Below are 16,935 nucleotides of genomic sequence, written 5' to 3' on the forward strand. Positions count from 1 at the left end.
CAGAGCTAATATGCAAGGCACTCCCCCTTGTAGACTCTTTTGGGGCATGTGGTAAATATGCCCATCTCCCGTGTTGAAGTCAGACAGCCAATGCTTGTCTCTTAGGACCAAATTGGGGGAAAGAGGCAGCTAGGAGTATATGGTTGGTTAGAGCCACAGGCCTCCCTGAATTCTGCCTTTCCAGGGAACCCCAACCTTGGAAGATTCTGATGAGATCTAGTTCCACATTTCCCACCAGAAACCATTGGAGGGCGCGGTGTCAGCAATGCTAGCAAAGGGCTTTGATTGGCTCAGCTTCCAGTTAGTCTCTGACATGGAGGGAGGGGTCAGGGGGGCACTGAGGAAGTTCTTCTTCCATTCAGTGTTAGTATAGTGGGTGGAAAGAGGATTTGGCCAGAGAAACAAGCAATCTCAGCCTGTGGGAATCGTGAGGGCACAGAGCAGGAAGCAAGGAGACCATGTTTGCAGGTGAGGATGGGGTGATGTAGGGAGGAGAGAGGCAGAGAAGACAACAGTAAGGAGCTGAAGATAATGGGGAGCCTGTGACCAAACAGGCTTCGTTAAGAGGTCACATGTAGTTGCCCTCAAACCTACAGAAAGTAAAGCAGAAGACTGGTCACAGCAGAGTAGCCCTTCCGGTTTCATGACTGGATAACAAAGGCGCCATTAGCAGATTGAGGCCCAGAGGAGTGACTCAGTGTGCCTGTGATCGGTCACGTTAGCATCTTGTCACCTCCCTGCCTGGTACTGTTGCTCCCAGGACACCCCCAGGAGGGCAAACCATCCTGTAATTGGGAGACAACTCCTGCCCATGAACCTAGCCAGGCCACTGGCTGCTGCCACCCTCTCCGTAATCCACAGGATGGAGGCCCGTGGGAGCCCTGGGCAGGGCAGTCCTTTACTCTCCGCTGGTTCAGCAGGTCACGGCCTTGTTTCTCTGGGCTTGCTTCCCTCTCAGCCCCGTGAGAGGTCTGGCCACTGTCATGTGGTGTTTTGGATGGGACAGTTTTCGCCATGCAGTGTGGTAGGAGTCCTCGGGCTCTGGGTGACTGTGTGGAGGTTGTAATGGTGCCACCCCCACCCCCACTGGGCACTGAATTCTGTCCACACTTTCTGGTTTCTGATGGGAAGCCGTTGTGTCTTGTGCCTGTGTTGATCACCTGGGGTCAAATGTATCTTCAGGCATTTCAGCTTAACTGTTTTCGTGTGTGTGCATGAAATGTTTTAATCCTCAAGAGAAGATAATATTTATACATGTATAAAAAGTACTTCAAAGGCCGGGCGGTGGTGGCGCACGCCTTTAATCCCAGCACTCGGGAGGCAGAGGCAGGCGGATCTCTGTGAGTTCGAAACCAGCCTGGTCTACAAGAGCTAGTTCCAGGAGAGGCTCCAAAACCACAGAGAAACCCTGTCTTGAAAAACCAAAAAAAAAAAAAAAAAAAGTACTTCAAGTGGTTGGGAGTAGTGGAACTTGCCTTTAATCCCAACACTCAGGAGGTAGAGTAGAGGCAGGCAGTGTTAGAAGCTAGCCTGGTCTACACAGCAAGTAACAGGCCAGCCAGGGTGACTTAGTGAGGGCTTAAGGAAGTAGATAGGGGTGGAGCATGGGGAGGGGAGCGGTCATGAGCCTCAAGGTCTTCATCTTCACACCACAGGTGGTGAGGAGTCAGAAATGACCTGTGTGTGAATTCAGGAGAAACCGATGTCTGTGAGTCTTTGTTCAGTTGTGTGTGTGTGTGTGTGGTGCTGGGACTCAAGCCCGGGGCATGCTGGGTAGAGGGAAGTACTTTTACTTAGCTGTATCCCTTGCCCTAGACTTTTTAAATTTTTGTTGTTGTTGTTTAGCTGAAACACAAGAAATACACACACTTATAGAATGCAGGATGACGTGGTCAGACGGCAGTTGCCATGGCCGTCACCTCAACTGCTCAGTGTTTCTTAGGAGAACATTTTAAATTGATCTGATTTTGTGACACTCAGTTATTGTCAACGTAGTCCCTGCCTTAGAGCTTTAGCAGCTCCACCATGTACCCACCCTCACCCCTTCTCCCTCCTGATTCCTCCCATCCCACCTTACTCACCCTTCCTCCCTCCTGGCTCCCCTACCCTACTCACCCTTCCTCTCTCCCAGCTCCCCAACCCACCCTACTCACCCCTCCTTCCTTCTGGCTCCCCACGACCACACCCTACTCCCGCCCCCCCAGCTCCCTCATCCCACCCTACTCCCTTCTGGCTCCCCCTACACACCTTAGTCACCCCTCCTCCCTCCCAGCCCCCCTCACTTCACCTACTCACCTCTCCTCCCTCCAGGCTCCCCCACCCTACTCATCCCTCCTCTCTTCCAGCTCCCCATCCCACCCTACTCACCCCTCCTCACTTCTGGCTTCCCCCACCCCACCCTACTCATCCCTCCTCTTTCCTGGCCCCCCCCCACCCCACTCTACTCGCCCCTCCTCCCTTCTGGCTCCCCTCCACCACACCCTACTCACCCCTCTGCCCTCATGGCTCCCCTCCACCACACCCTCCTCACCCCTCCTCCCTCGTGGCTCCCCCACCACACCTTACTTCTGGGAGACCCTCATAGAAGTGGGACCGTGCAGATTTTGTCTTTCTGTGCTCGACAGGAAGTTCTTGTCTGCTCTTTAGAGGCAAACAGTGTCGGCCTTTTCGCCACATCCTCAAGCGTCGCTCACAGGCACCATTGTTTCATACACATGCAAACCAGGTCACCTGTGCTAGCTCTAGGCTGGATGGTAAATGTGTCACATCGTGGTTCCAGCCAGCCAGTCATCCCAGGAGGAGCATACCAGCTCCTGACTCCTGGGGAGCTGCTGGGCTCACACATGCCCAACTCCTCCCGCCTGCTCCCACCATGCACACCCTGCAGCAGCACACAAAGTCCTTCACCACATCCTGGGTTTTACGTAAGAGAACCCCCCCCCATAACATGCTAGATATGCTTCTGTTTTCTAAACCGCGAAAGCAGTGCGCGCCATTAAAGATGTTTTAAAGAATAAAATTGTGTAAAGAGAAAGACTAAATAGATTAAGGACCCCCACCCAAACCCCACATCTAGGGGGGTGACCACTATGGGTTTGAGGAGGTGTACACACGTTCTTCACAGGCCTCTGGAATCGTGTGTGCGCGGTCTGTCTCAGAGTGTTACAGACAAGCTGCAGCCTTGCTTCCTTCCTAGGACGGCACGCTGTTTCATAGCTGAGGAGCGGCGTGACTTGACCGCTTGCCTCCAAACTCCGGTAGTGAGTTCAGGTACTTCCAGTTTGTCAGTCTTCTGAGAGATGCTTCTAGAAACAGATATCTGTTTGTAGACATCTGTAGCCAGAACCAGGATTGCCGCCAAAAGCATACGGCTGGGCCTCTGAAATGGCTTTTGCTGGCACAAGCATCTGCTGCCTACCCCGGTGATCTGAGTTCTCTCCCCGGGACCTACGTGTGGAAAGAGAGAACTGTCCCCAGCACGTTTGTCTTCTCATCTCCGCATGCACACCATGACACTTAGCCTCCCCTCACATCCTAAGATTAAAAAAAGAAATTGGCTGGTTGTGGTGGCATACACTGGTAGGATTTGCTGAAGGAGGCAGAGGCAGGAGGATCATGAGTTCGAGGCCAGCCTGGGTTACACATTTAAAAAAAAAATTGGGGCAGGAGAGATAGCTCAGTAGTTAAGGATACTTACTACTCTTGCAGAAGACCTGGGTTCAGTTCCCAGCACCCACCTGGCTTCTCACAAGCACCTGTAACTCCAGTTTCAGGGGGTCCTCCTCTCACTCTGGCGGCACCAGGCATGCTGGGTTGCACATACATATATACATACATACATACATACATACATGCAGGCAAACATTCATACACAAAAAATAAAATAAAAAAGCCAAACATCCAACATCCATGGTTACCCATAGGGGAGACAATCCAAGACCCACGATGAGTGCCTGACAGCGCAGGGGGTTCAGGACCCTCTACATGCTGTTTTTCCTAGTCATACACGGTGACAACGTTTAGTTTATAAATTAGGCACATATGAGATTAAGAACAATATTTAGTGGTAAAATAGAACTATAATTATGTAATATAATGAATGTTATTTAAGATTTATGACTTACTGGACAGTGGAGGCACATGCCTTTAATCTCAGCACTCGAGAGGGAGAGACAGGTGGATCTTTGTGAGTTTGAGACCAGCCTGGTCTACAAGAGCTAGTTCCAGGACAGCCAGGGCTGTTACACAGAAAAACCCTTCCCCCCAAAAGACTTATGATTTACTTCTAAAATGTCCCATGTAATAGTTCTAGACTGGTATTGACAGCACGTAACTAAAACTGTGTGTGTGTGTGTGTGTGTGTTGGGGGGGTTCATAAGCAAAGACTTTTCAGCAAAGTTTATGTGCTCCCTTAGATGTCACTATGCTCAGTTATCTGTGACTGTGCTCCCCTGGCTATGATTGTGCTCCCTGGCTATGACTGTGCTCCCTTAGCTGTGACTGTGATCCCCTGACTGTGACTGTACTCCCCTGGCCATGAGTGTGCTCCCCGGCCATAAGTGTGCTTCTCTGGCTGTACCTGTGTTCCCCTGGCTGTGACTGTGCTCCCCTGGCTGTGACTGTACTCCCCTGGCTATGACTATGCTCCCCTGGCTGTGACTGTGTTCCCCTGGCTATGACTGTACTCCCCTCACTATGACTGTGCTCCCCTGGCTGTATCTGTGCTCCCCTGACTATGACTGTGCTCCCCTGGCTGTGACTGTACTCCCCTGACTGTGACTATGCTCCCTTGGCTGTGACTGTGCTCCCCTGGCTGTGTCTGTGCTCCCCTGGCTGTGTCTGTACTCCCCTGATTGTGCTCCCCTGGCTGTGTCTGTACTCCCCTGGCTGTATCTGTGCTCCCCTGGCTATGACTATGCTCCCCTGCTGTGTCTGTGCTCCCCTGGCTGTGTCTGTATTCCCCTGGCCATGAGTGTGCTCCCTGGCCGTGACTGTGCTCCCCTGCTGTGTCTGTGCTCCCCTGGCTGTGTCTGTGCTCTTCTGTCTATGACTATGCTGCCCTGACTGTGTCTGTGCTCCTCTGGCCATGACTGTGCTCCTTTGGCTGTGACTGTGAGCATGTTCCATGTTCTCTTGGCTTTCTTGCTCCAGATGTGTGGTCAGGGCAAAGAGTCCCTGAGTTACAGTCTATCTGACTTACTCAGAAATGCAGAGAGAACCATGCTGTTGTGAGAAGAGGTGAGTCAAAACCCAAGATGTCCCCCACCCCCTCAGGGGATTCCCTCATGAAGTCCAACCAGGGAGCATAGGTCACCCCCCATCAGTGTCCAGTCCAGGAGAAACCTGAGGTGCAGGGCTCCAGGAGCAGCCACCTCTCCCTTTCCTCCCCTCCCACCCCCACCTCCACACTAGGCCCCTTCTGTGAAGAGGAAGAAGTAACTACTACCCTAAATTGACTTGGTGCCTGCTTCCGGGAGGGCCCTGGGCCAGCTTGTCATTGTGGAAGTGGATGGTTTCCCATTTCCCCTTCTCTCTCAAGAAGGTGTGGCAAGGCCCAGGGGGGTGGGAGTCTGATGGCCAGTTTCTGGAATCTTCACCCCAAGGAATGTTTGTGGGGAAGCAGTACCCAGGCTGAGCCAGCAGGAAGGAAAGTCCAGCCCCCATTCTTACTGAGAACCCTTGAGGGACCCCTCTCCAAGCTAAGCAGTCCCATCCTGCCCTGGGAGGAGACAACCTACAAGGCCTCTCTCTGGTCAACACACACACACACATATGGAGAGAGGGGGGAGGGGAGGGGAGGGAGGGGAGAGGGAGGGAGGGAGGGGGAGAGAGAGAGATATCAGTGCATTGCCCAGGCAGAAAGCTGCTTCATGGCCACTCCCAGGAGAGACTTGTTCATCTCAGCCTTTCGAGGCCCCAGGTTCTCAGGGTGGCCCTTTCCTTGGGCTCCTGTATGAAGCAGTCATGATGACCTAGGGTGGGAGCAGAGTCATTTTGCAGATGTGTCGATTTAATCCTCGGGTCAGCCCCCAGATGAGCTCTACGAATCAAGGGTCAGCATCCCTGTGTCACGGTGGGGATGACACATTATCCTGTCCCTCGTGGCCCTCCACCTAGCTCTTCCACTCCCCAGCCCCAACGAGCTCCGGCTCGTTTCTAATGCCTGGGAAAAAGTGGTAAGAGGACAGATGGCTCCTTACTGCTTCCTCTCTATAGCCCGGAGAGTCCCCTACACCATTAGGGACCTTGACTCGGGACAAACGGGTTCATGACTTCAGTGAGGGAAAGGATCCCAGGACTCGTCCGTCTATACGGTAGAGTCTGTCATTATAAAGACTGCCTGGAGTGGCGTCAGCGTGAGAGGCGAGAGAACGGAGATGCGTAGAAGAGGATTGGCTGCGCGTGCGTGCGTGCGTGCGTGTGTACGTGCGTGCGTGCGTGCGTGCTTGGTGTGTTGCTGCCAACCCCGCTGACCAGAGTTCCATTCCTGGAATTCACGTGGTGGGAGGAGAGAACTGACTCTTACAAGTTGCCCTCTGTCCTCTCCATGTGGAATGCTCCAGAGCTCACACAGACACCAGTGTTTTAAGAGAGTTAAGATACATTCTGAAGTCTGGGAGTATGGGTGTGGGCTTCTCACCTGCAGTAAGACACACATACCCCCAAGTATAGGCATGGCTCCTCCAGGGAGAGGAAGCAATTAACTGTCTTAGAATTGGCAGTGCTCACCCTTTGGTGACTGAAGATATACCTCAAAAGGTTGCTGAGAAAAAGAAATGTCCTTTTCTCTCTCACAAAGAGAGATCTGTGCGGTGCGTCTTAGTTAGGGTTCTGTTGCTGTGATGAAACACCATGGCCAAGCATCTTGGGGTCAGGGCATTGATTTCATCTTACAGCTCGTAGTCCATCATCCAGAGAAGTCAGCGCAGGAGCCTAGAGTAGGAGCTGATGTAGAGGCCATGGAGGGCCGCTCACTGACTTGCTCATCATGGCTTGTTCAGTCGCTTTCTTATAGAACCCAGGATCACCAGCCTAGGGGTGACACCCCATCCATGGGCCAACCCCCCATATCAACCATTAATAATAATAATTAATAAATAAATACTCTACAGATTTCCCCACAGGCAATCTGAATGGAGGCATTTTTTTTCCAACCGAGGTCTCTCTTTCCAAGATGACCCTAGCTGTGTCAAGTTGACATAAAACCCACTAGCATGTGGTAGTTCTGGAGATTCCTTGGATGGGCATAGAACCAGATAAGGACAAATGAAGTGCCGTCAAGGATATACTAGGGTGTGGGTTGTGTGCTTTCCCTGTAAATGTGCCTTCTGGTAAGATCCCTAGAAAACGGCCTGTTGGGTTGGCAGAGGAGGAAGTCCTTGAACAGTGAGTTGGCTGTGCTGGAATGAATGTTTCTTGTTCAGTCGCTGGTGAGGGATTCCCACCAGATGGTTCAGAAGGGTTCTCCTCTCTCTCCTCGTGTCCTTGGACTTTCCCCTGCCTTTCAGTTCTGCCTCAGAAATGTCTCCCTCAGATCTTGACCAACCCAATGGCCCCAGTGCCCAGCACCTGGCCCTTTGCCGTCCCTCATCAGTGAGAATCCTGTCCCCCAACGGTTGCCCCAGGAGTCCTACCCCAGGAATCCAGCCTTCAATTGTGTTCTCTCTAATCCTGCCCCACACAATACTGTCCTCCAGTTGTGCTCCCAGGAATCCCACCAGATTGGTCTAATGTGTCACGCTCTGCACGAGTTGCCTGGCGGGAAGGCCGTCTCCACACTGGATGTCACCTGGAACATTAGGATGCTCTATGTGCTGGTTTAAAAGAATGGGTGCCTTGGACCCTCCCCTGTGCCACCTCTAGGTGACCCTTCCCTCACTCCCTGACTGCTTCCTAGGTCACACCCTATTAACACTCCTATGTCCCCACCACCTCCTTTACCTCCCTCCTTCCAGCTGAAAAAGCTTCTATTGATTGGCTGCTCTCTGTTTCCCTGACTGAGCCTGGTATAGACCAGGGCTGGGTTTGCTTCTGTGTTCCCTGTGGTTCTTCTCCAGCCAGCCTGGCTCCTGAAGGTGCCTGGGGAGTCTTGAAGGAGCCCAACCAAGAGGAGCCGGCACCCTGCTCCGCCTGGGCTCCCCTCTGGTTTGAAGGTGTGAGTCTGGTGGAAGTCTGGTGGAATTCTTAGGATAAGTCACCATCCTCCAGCCGAGCGCCATCTCCAGAGCGCAGCTTGGCCACCAGGAAATGTGGCCTCTAAGCCAGGTGCCTGGAAGATGCTTCCCCTTCTAGATCCTTCTCTTCATCCTGGGTGTGGGAAGGCATTGTTTAAAGAGAAATCTTACTGATTTATTTTTCTAGTCCTGAAAATCCTACGTATTTATCATAGCAAAGTTTCATAATCCAGCAAGTGGAAGGCACCGTGTCCTGTCAAACCACCCACACCAGTGAAGCATCCTGTCACGTTTCCTCCAAGGCCGCACAGTGTGTGTTTGCCCTCCTGGGGCGAGCATGGTTGTGTCCGTGCAGCACGGACAACTGTGCAACCTTCTTTGCTCCGTTAACCTGATAATATTAATCACGTACCGATAAGTGTAGAAATAAAGTACTTTATGTGAAGTGTTCTTCATGATATTTAAAATCGCTATGCTGGGGAACGGATCCACAGTGCTGTGCATGCTAGGCAAGAACTTTGTGTAGCGGTGGTTTTTTTTATGTGCATGCATGTGTGTGTGTGTGTGTGTTTATAGTGTATTGCTCTGTTCTTCAGGCTGTTCTTGAACTCTCACTCCTCCTCTTGGTCTCTCAAGTGCTGGGATTACAAGCATTCAACCCCACTGGGCTGTTTTACCTCTCTTACTTTACTACCTTATTGTGTGTGTGTGTGTGTGTGTGTTACACCATCTTTAAATTCTTCTTGAAAAAGCTAAGAAAAAAACAAATAAAAAGTCAAGTGGTGGCACATGCCAGTAATCCCAGCACTTGGAAGGCAGAGGCAGGCAGATCTCTGTGAGTTCGAGCTTGGTCTACAGAGCTAGTTCCAGGACTCCACCGCCCCACCCGAATCTGGCTTTTTCAAAGGCTCTTGTGATTTATTGTCAGAGTGCCCAGCTCAGCAGCAAGCTCACTTCCATTTTAGCTCTCTCGTTTGTTGCATAAAAAACGTCATGTAGGGTGCATCCCTGAGCCCACACCTAGGACTTGGGTGGAGATGAGGCCTTCAGCTGTCTTATCTGAGGTTTTTATCTTGCAGCTGATTTCGGTGTGTCTGCCAAGAACCTGAAAACTCTGCAGAAGCGAGATTCCTTCATAGGAACGCCCTACTGGTGAGTTGTGAGGCCTCTGAGGAATTGATGGACAGGCTGACTATCAAGCCTGACCCCGTGGTCCCTCTGGGTGGATTGTTTGGTAGGTCCAGCCTCCACTTCTCTGTTTAGGACAAGTTCCTCAGTTTCCCCAAACCTCATCCATAAACTGTGCTTACAGTGGAAAGCTCCCCATTAATAAACTAAACTGAGTCCCTGAAAAGGGCTTCAGTTCTTGGTTTGATTTACACATGTTTTGAGTTCCGAGTGCTGAGCTACGGGCGGGGGCAGAGGAATAATGTAAATTCACTTCCTGTCCTCATGAGAACTCTCCTGGGCCTGTCTCACCTGTTGCATTTCCTTTTTCAAAACTCTAACCTAAAAACATATACGAAAAGAAAGCTGTCTGGTAGAGAAGGACATCCTAAGTCTTGCTTTGGCCTCAGTCTGCTGTGGCGCTGAGCACCCACGCTCCCACACGTGCAGTGCGCGCATGCGTGTGAGCGCCACCCCAGCCCACAGCTCTCTTCCTCAGTTTCACACCTGATTACTTTGTGTCCTGTTTTTACAACTCACCGTGTGGTGTTCAGCCCCTTTCTGGCTTGCTTATTACTCTTAACTCTTTCTCTCCCACCCCACCCATTATTCCTTTCTCTTCTCTCCCATCCTCCCCGTTTCTCTCTGTGCTGTCCTGTTCGGTTTACCCCAAGGTCCCACCTTGTTTTTATGCTGGAACCTTCCCTCCTCTGCCCTCACCCACCTGCCCCTTCCCCAGGACTCTGTTCTGGATTGCTGCTGCCACCTAGTGGTAGGATCCAGAAACTGCAGCAGGCCGTGGCAGGGGCTCGTCAAGACCCTTGAGGAAGACAAACGGATGCCAGTAATTCAAATTACTGCCTTCAAACGCTGCCAACCTCCAGTGTAGAGCTGGCGGTGTTCCAGACCCTGAGGCTACAAGCAGCACTCGCAGGGGCCCAATTCTGAGCCCTTATTGTTCCTTGGTTGGCTCAGGATGGCCCCTGAGGTGGTGCTCTGTGAGACCATGAAGGACGCGCCCTATGACTACAAGGCTGACATCTGGTCCTTGGGCATCACGCTGATCGAGATGGCACAGATTGAACCCCCACACCACGAGCTCAACCCCATGCGGGTCCTGCTCAAGATTGCCAAGTCGGACCCTCCCACGTTGCTCACGCCCTCGAAGTGGTAAGGAGAGAGGACAGCTGGATACTTATAGAAGGTCTGAAGTCAGGGGACCTGAGGCGTGCGGCACTGGGGTGTAGGCATGCAGTATCTAGCCCTTGGCTCAGCGGACTCCAAAGTCAGGGGGATGCCGGAGCTGGGGTGGGGGAGGGGGCACCTCCAGGCCTTTCTGAGCTGCCCACCTGAACTTTGTATAGGAGACGTGGGAGTGAGGTCGCTTAGCCAGTGTGAGATCCCTTTTTATCCCAGGACACGGAGAACATAAATAGAAGCCCAGCAGTCACATGACTCAGGGCTAGGAATGGAGACTTGGGTTCAGTCTCTGTTCCCTTTGTCTTCTATGATGAGAAGGGTGTCACGTAGAACCTGTCTCCACTTTTAGGCCACAGAGGCCCCTTTGTTCTTGGGAGTGTTGTTTTGGGGCGATACCAAATCCTGGGCCCATGGTGACTGTGTTATGCCCCACTTCTTTCACCTGTGACGTGGACCCCCCTCCTTACACCTGTGCCCCCAGGTCTGTGGAGTTCCGAGACTTCCTGAAGATAGCGTTGGATAAGAACCCAGAGACCCGGCCCAGTGCCGCACAGCTGCTGGAGGTGAGTGGGTTAATAGCAGCGACCCCGGAAGGGTGGCTGTGAAGATGAACGGGCAGTCAAGTGCTTAGCTCGGCTCTGAGGCGCTGTGCTCAAAGGACGCTTGATGTGTCCAGCGCGGTTTTGAAAAATGAAAGGAGACGGGATGTGGGTGCGCACACCTTTAAGTCGAGCGCTTGCGAGACAGAGGCAGGTCGAGCACTGCAAGTTCCAGGCCAGCCGGAGCAAGTTCCAGGCCAGCCGGAGCAAGTTCCAGGCCAGCCGGAGCTATGCAGCAAGACCATCTCAAAGAAAAAGAAAAAGAGAAGTGGACCTAAGTGCTGGGAGTCTCCGATTCTCCTTTCACACGCCTGATTCAAGATCAAGTGCGTGGTCTTCCTGGCTGCCCCTTCTCAGTCAGCTGTGTTGATATACGGGATGGGGCTGCCGGCACTGTCAGCTGCAAAGGCCCCGAGCCACTTGGGGCCAGCTGCTTGCTGTAAACAGCACCTCCTGGGCTGGGGCATCTGGCTGGCCTGACACCGGCAGGTCAGAGACCAGCTGTCCCGTCCCACATGGCAGCCCAGAGCCTTAGCTGGAACCAGGAATTTCCACTTCCTAGCTGAAGCGGCGTCTGCCAGGGGAGTCTTAGTGTGTAGTGGAAGAGAGTACAGTGCAGAGGGGAGGGTGGTAGAGGGAAGGAGCTCAACCTCAGTTTACCCAGCAGCCCTCAGACCTTCTGGGAACTCCCCTGTAACTCTTTCTGTAGAGGGTTGGAAGAACACACTGATCTGCCAGACTTGAGGTCACCTGGTTAAACTGTGGGACCTCGGCCCTGTGCCTGTGGCTTCTGGGGGGGGTGGTGTTCCTCTTTGCCCTACTGTGCCCCACATGGCTGAGCCACTCCTGCTCCCGGGGACTGATACTCAGTCATTTCATCTGCATGAATGTCACTGGGCCAGTGTCCTGCTGCTGTTGGCAGCCTAACCCTGAAAGCAGGCACCTCCAACCAGGTGTGCAAGGAGTTCTCTCTGTACCTCAGTTTCTCCTCAGTCAGCCAGCATGAGAAAACATTCCCCTTGTTCACGTTATTCTGGACTCACCCACAACCACTTGGCAGCAGTTTCTATGGTTTCGGAAGTAGCAAGCTCAGGCCTTGTCTGTCACACCTGTTGTCCCACCGCTCACTCCCTGTCTGCCTCCTTCCCTTACCTGCCTCACACATCAACTAATGAGCATGGTGAACACTGGGGCTTTCTGCTCCCCTCAACTTGCTGTGATGATCAAAGCCAGCCTGTGGGGACCTCTGGCTTGGAGCCTCCAGCTCATTCACCCCTGACCCCGGACCTTTGTCCCTGTATCTCTTCGGATGCCCAGAGCCACTTCAGCCTTGCCACGGCTCCTCAGGCACTCTGCGGTGGCTGTCTGTCTCCACCCTGGCAGCCTGGTACTCTCTCATTCTCCACATCCCTCCTATCATGGATCCTACTCCCTCTGCCTTCAGAGAAGGCCCACCTCCTTCACGGGGCCACTGTCAGAGCTGCCTTGCCCTTCACTCAGTCAGTGGCTTCCCTGCTGGGTGTTGCACTACTTCTGAGTGTGTTCTCAGAAACACCTAGTGAGCAGGATTCTGGCCCTACCCCTTAAACACGGCCCCTCGGTTAGCACGGCTTGTACTTGCCCTTCTCACTGTAGAGACAACATACCAGGTGAAGGCAGCCTGGAGGAAGGATTTGTTTTGGTTCCTGGTTGTGGGGGGCCTCAGTCTACCAGGGTGGGCAAGGCCTGGCAGCTGGAGGGGACTCGGGTCTGGGCTGTGGTGGTGCATAGGGAGCTGTTTGCATGGCATAGGAGGGAGAGAGTGCCACTGTGAGCAGGTGGGTACGACCCTTCGAGGGGTACCTCTAGTGACATTCCGCCTGCCATACTGCACCCCTAAAGTTCCCACAGCTTTCACAATAACACCACAAACTGGGGGTCAAGGATTCTGAACTTGAGGGGCTGGAGAGATGGCTCAGTGCTTAAGAGCACTGACTGCTCTTCCAGAGGACCCAGGGTTCAATTCCCAGCACCTACATAGCAACTCACAACTTTCTATAATTCCAAGATCTGGCACTCTCACAGAGGCAGACATGCAGGCAAAACACCAGTGCACATAAAATAAAAATAAATCATCTGAAAAAAGAAATATTCAGAACATGAGCCTGTGAGGAACCTTCTAGATTCAAACCCTGACAAGAGTGTAGAGTCTCTGAGGACAACAGCCTGGCTCACAGACATCTCCCCAGGGCGGCGCCTGACATGTCGGGAGCCCTTCACAATTGTTTGCTGTGGAAGTCGGCGTAATGTTTACCTGATTAACATTGGCAAACACTCTGCCCGCGTCAGCTGCTATTCCTGACACTTAGCAGATGTTAACTAGGGCAGTGCCCACAGCATCTTGGTGCAGTTGGAGCTGAGCATGCTCTATCACACAGGTAGGGTCTTGCAGTTGTAAAGGACAGCTGGTGACTTGACTCTGAAGTCTGTGCCCTTGACCATTCTGGGAAGCTGCTTCTAATGAGTCGAGGAAAGAAACACGTCCCAAAGAGGGGCTGGAGAGATGGCTTGGTGTTTAAGAGCACTGACTGCGCATCCATAGGACCCGGGTTCAATTCCCAGTACCCACATGGCAGTTCACAACTGTCTGTCGCTCCAGTTCCGTAGGATCTTTCGCTCTCTTCCAGCCTCCACAGTCATGCACACTCATGGTGCTCAGACATGCACAAATAATAGTAACTCGTACACATTAAAAATAAAGGTCAAAAAAGAAACAGAGAGTGAGGGTGCAGGCTGGGGGGGGCATACTTTCAAATCTGTCATGCACGTGTGTGCGTGTGTGCGCGAGTGTACGCACGCACACACATGCTAGTGGTTTCTCAGTGTAGAAAGAACATAGGCTCACTTGGGAAGAGCATCTGTTTCAGTGGCAGTAGAGATCCTGGCCAAAGAGAGGTGCCAGTTGGCAAACTGTTTGCTGCCACCTCCATGCTGGCAGCTTGAAGCCCTCTACAGAGCTGGCTCTGAGCAGCCATCCCTCTTCCTGGAGGGTTAGACAGTGAAGCCAGCTCTGATCTGTCCCTATGCCTGCATGGATTAGCCTGACTGGTGCGGCACATGGAGTGTTTGCCCAGTGTCGACCACCCTGGGAGGTCCCCAGGTCCAGCTCTCTGAGGGCCTCAGCATTTGAGTTAGAGAGACTTCTCTCCACCCACATCGGTGAACTGATGCAGCACAGGCCACACTGCCTGTTACTCTTGACACACATCAAGGCCTGGTCAGCCTTGGCAGGGCTGCCCACACACCAGCCACCTGCCCGGGGGCCCCCTGCAGGGAGCTGCCCTGTTTAACTGGCCCTCTGTGAAAGACTGTCCTCCATCCCCCTCCTCCTCCTAGGGACCCGGGGCTCTGGGCAGGCAGAGCAGATGGTTCTCCTCAAGAGCTGCTAATTTGGTCAATATGTGGGGTGCCCTGATGAAAGCCTTGTACCCTCAGAAGCCTAGGCCTGCGTGGTTCCTGCCACCTCTGCTTTAGCTGCTGCGGTGCAGTGTCCTGTGGTGTCCCTTTCAGGTCATGTGGGACGGAGCTCAGAAGCTGTGGGGATCTCGGAGCTACTCCTCGTTCCCAGAGAACTGTGCTCTGGTAGAGAATGACTAGGAGGGCGAAGAGGCTGCGTGGCTTGTTCTGAACCTGCTGTGCTGCTGCTGCTGCTGCTGCTGGCTGTGGTAGTGGTGATGGTGATGGCAGTGATGATGGGGGTGGTGGTGCTGGTGATGATGGTGGTGGTGATGATATCAGTGATGATGGTGATGATGTGGTAGTGATGATGGCTGTGATAGTAATGATGGTAGTGATGGCTGCTAGTGGTAGTAACGTCAGTGAAGAGAGTGATGGTGAAGATGGCAGTAGTCGTGATTCTGATGGTTGTGTTCTAACGGTGATGGTGGTTGTAGTAATGGTAATAGTGGTAGTGATGGTGCTGATGGTGATGCTGATGGTGATGGAGGTGGTCGTACTGGTGATGGCAAGAGCTGTGCTGTTTTGAACACTCACTAGAGTACATAGGACAGCCACACTATTATCCCCACTCCACAGATGAGCAAACTAAGGCACAGAGAGGGTCTCTTGACACACCCGTGTTGATGGCGGGAGCTGGATTTTACCCAGGTGGCTTAACTCTGTCACCTAGTCAGCACACTTTACCCTGCACATCCTGGTGACCAGTTGGTTAACTCTGTGAAGAGCCCACTCGGGACTTCTGGAAGCATGCAGCAGCCAGAGTAACACGTGACTGGGTAGCAGAGCCTCTGAGAATAGATAGGGAATGACTCTCCTCTGCCCAGGTCGTGCATGTGCTCCCGACTGCCCTGTGTGATGTGTGCTGCCCTCCACTGCCCCAGGCCGTGCTCCAGGCCGTGATGCTGCCTAGGCTCCCTCTCAGCTCCTTGGTCTGTCTCCCAGGCATTGCTGGAGACCCTCGTGCTCTTCCTTCACCTTTTAAGCCCAGACCTACCTCAGGGTCTATGAAGGCCATACCTTTGCCCAACACTCTGTACCCGGAGTTTTCCCTGACTTTCCCCCCCGGATCCCCTGGGTCCCTGCTTGAATGTGACACATCCCCTCTCAAAAAGCCCCAAGAAGACATAGGAAACTTGTGCCAGCCTGACTGTCATTCTGTCACGGGCTTTCTGACTCCTTTGGCGAAAGGCCCAACCAGGCCCTGGCACATGAGGTCACATCCTTGGAGTTGCTGCTGTGTCAAGAAAGCAATGGATGAATGGGAAAATTCACAGCTCCACGAGATTAGATGAGCCGAGGTCAGACTGGCCCAAGAAAATATGATGGACACAACTCATTAAAGGAGTGATAGTTGCAGCTTTCAGGGGAACGAGTCGAGTAGGGAAGTGGCCTGCTGGCTGTCCACTAGTGACCTGCCTTACTGAACGAGTTTTATGGTGCTAGGGGTTGATCTCAGGGCCTCACACGTGTTAGACAAGCGCCCTGCTCCTGCTCTGTACCCAGACCCAAAGGAAACTTTTATTCATTTTGATTTTATGTGTGAACTGGGCCAGGCATGCTTGTGCCATCGTGTGGAGGTGAGAGGACAGCCTGTGGGGGTCATCGGGGATGTGGGGTCCCAGCTCGGGTCCTCAGGCATGCCTGTCCATTGTCTACCTACTGAGTCATCTCGCCAGCCCCAGAAGCGCTTTAAATGTCCAAACCGAAAGGAATGACTTCTCGTGGATTTGCCAGTTCTAAATATGTGTTTAAAAAAAAAAAACATTTTATTTATGTGCGTGGTATTTTCCCTGCACGTGTGCCTGTGTATCGCATGTATGCAGCGCTCATGGAGGCCAGAGGAGGGTCTCAGATCCCCCGGAGCTAGAGTTAGATGGAGGTGATCGTGAGCTGCTTTGTAAGTCCTTGGGAATTGAACCTGGGTCCTGTGGAAGAACAGCTAGGGCTTTTAACTGCGGAGGCATCTCTCCAGCACCCCCAAATATATCTTTAAAGTGTGAGAAATGTAATTTTTTAGTTATTAAAAGACTTCTCCAACAATTTTGTTGACACCATTCCTCCCCAGATAAGATTTCTGATGATAGCAGCGGGTTTCATCAGAGCCTTCCCACTCACCTCAGATGATCAGATTCCAACCCGATGATGCCCTAAACCTCTGGCATTCCTTCCCCTCTTCCCTTGGTGACGAAGGGGCTGAGGAATCCCACCCTGGCCACTCCCTGTGCCAGAGAGGAGATATCTGCAGATGGTGTCTTCAGGTGCTTCTCCAGGGTGCGTCAGGCTGACCAGACACTCCC

At 52.7% G+C, this 16,935-nt stretch overlaps 1 protein-coding gene across 1 annotated transcript in view; it reads left to right on the forward strand.

The window, feature by feature from the left end:
- Positions 1–16,935, forward strand: part of Stk10 (serine/threonine kinase 10) — a 101,280-nt gene that overhangs the window by 51,119 nt on the left and 33,226 nt on the right. Inside the window, exons 5-7 of the mRNA XM_057774393.1 lie at positions 9,254–9,326; positions 10,317–10,511; positions 11,023–11,104. Coding sequence (XP_057630376.1) covers positions 9,254–9,326; positions 10,317–10,511; positions 11,023–11,104 — 350 coding nt within the window. The remainder of the gene's footprint in view (positions 1–9,253; positions 9,327–10,316; positions 10,512–11,022; positions 11,105–16,935) is intronic.

This window comes from Chionomys nivalis, chromosome 7 (assembly GCF_950005125.1).
Source record: "Chionomys nivalis chromosome 7, mChiNiv1.1, whole genome shotgun sequence".
In the NCBI taxonomy this organism is placed as follows: Eukaryota; Metazoa; Chordata; class Mammalia; order Rodentia; family Cricetidae; genus Chionomys; species Chionomys nivalis.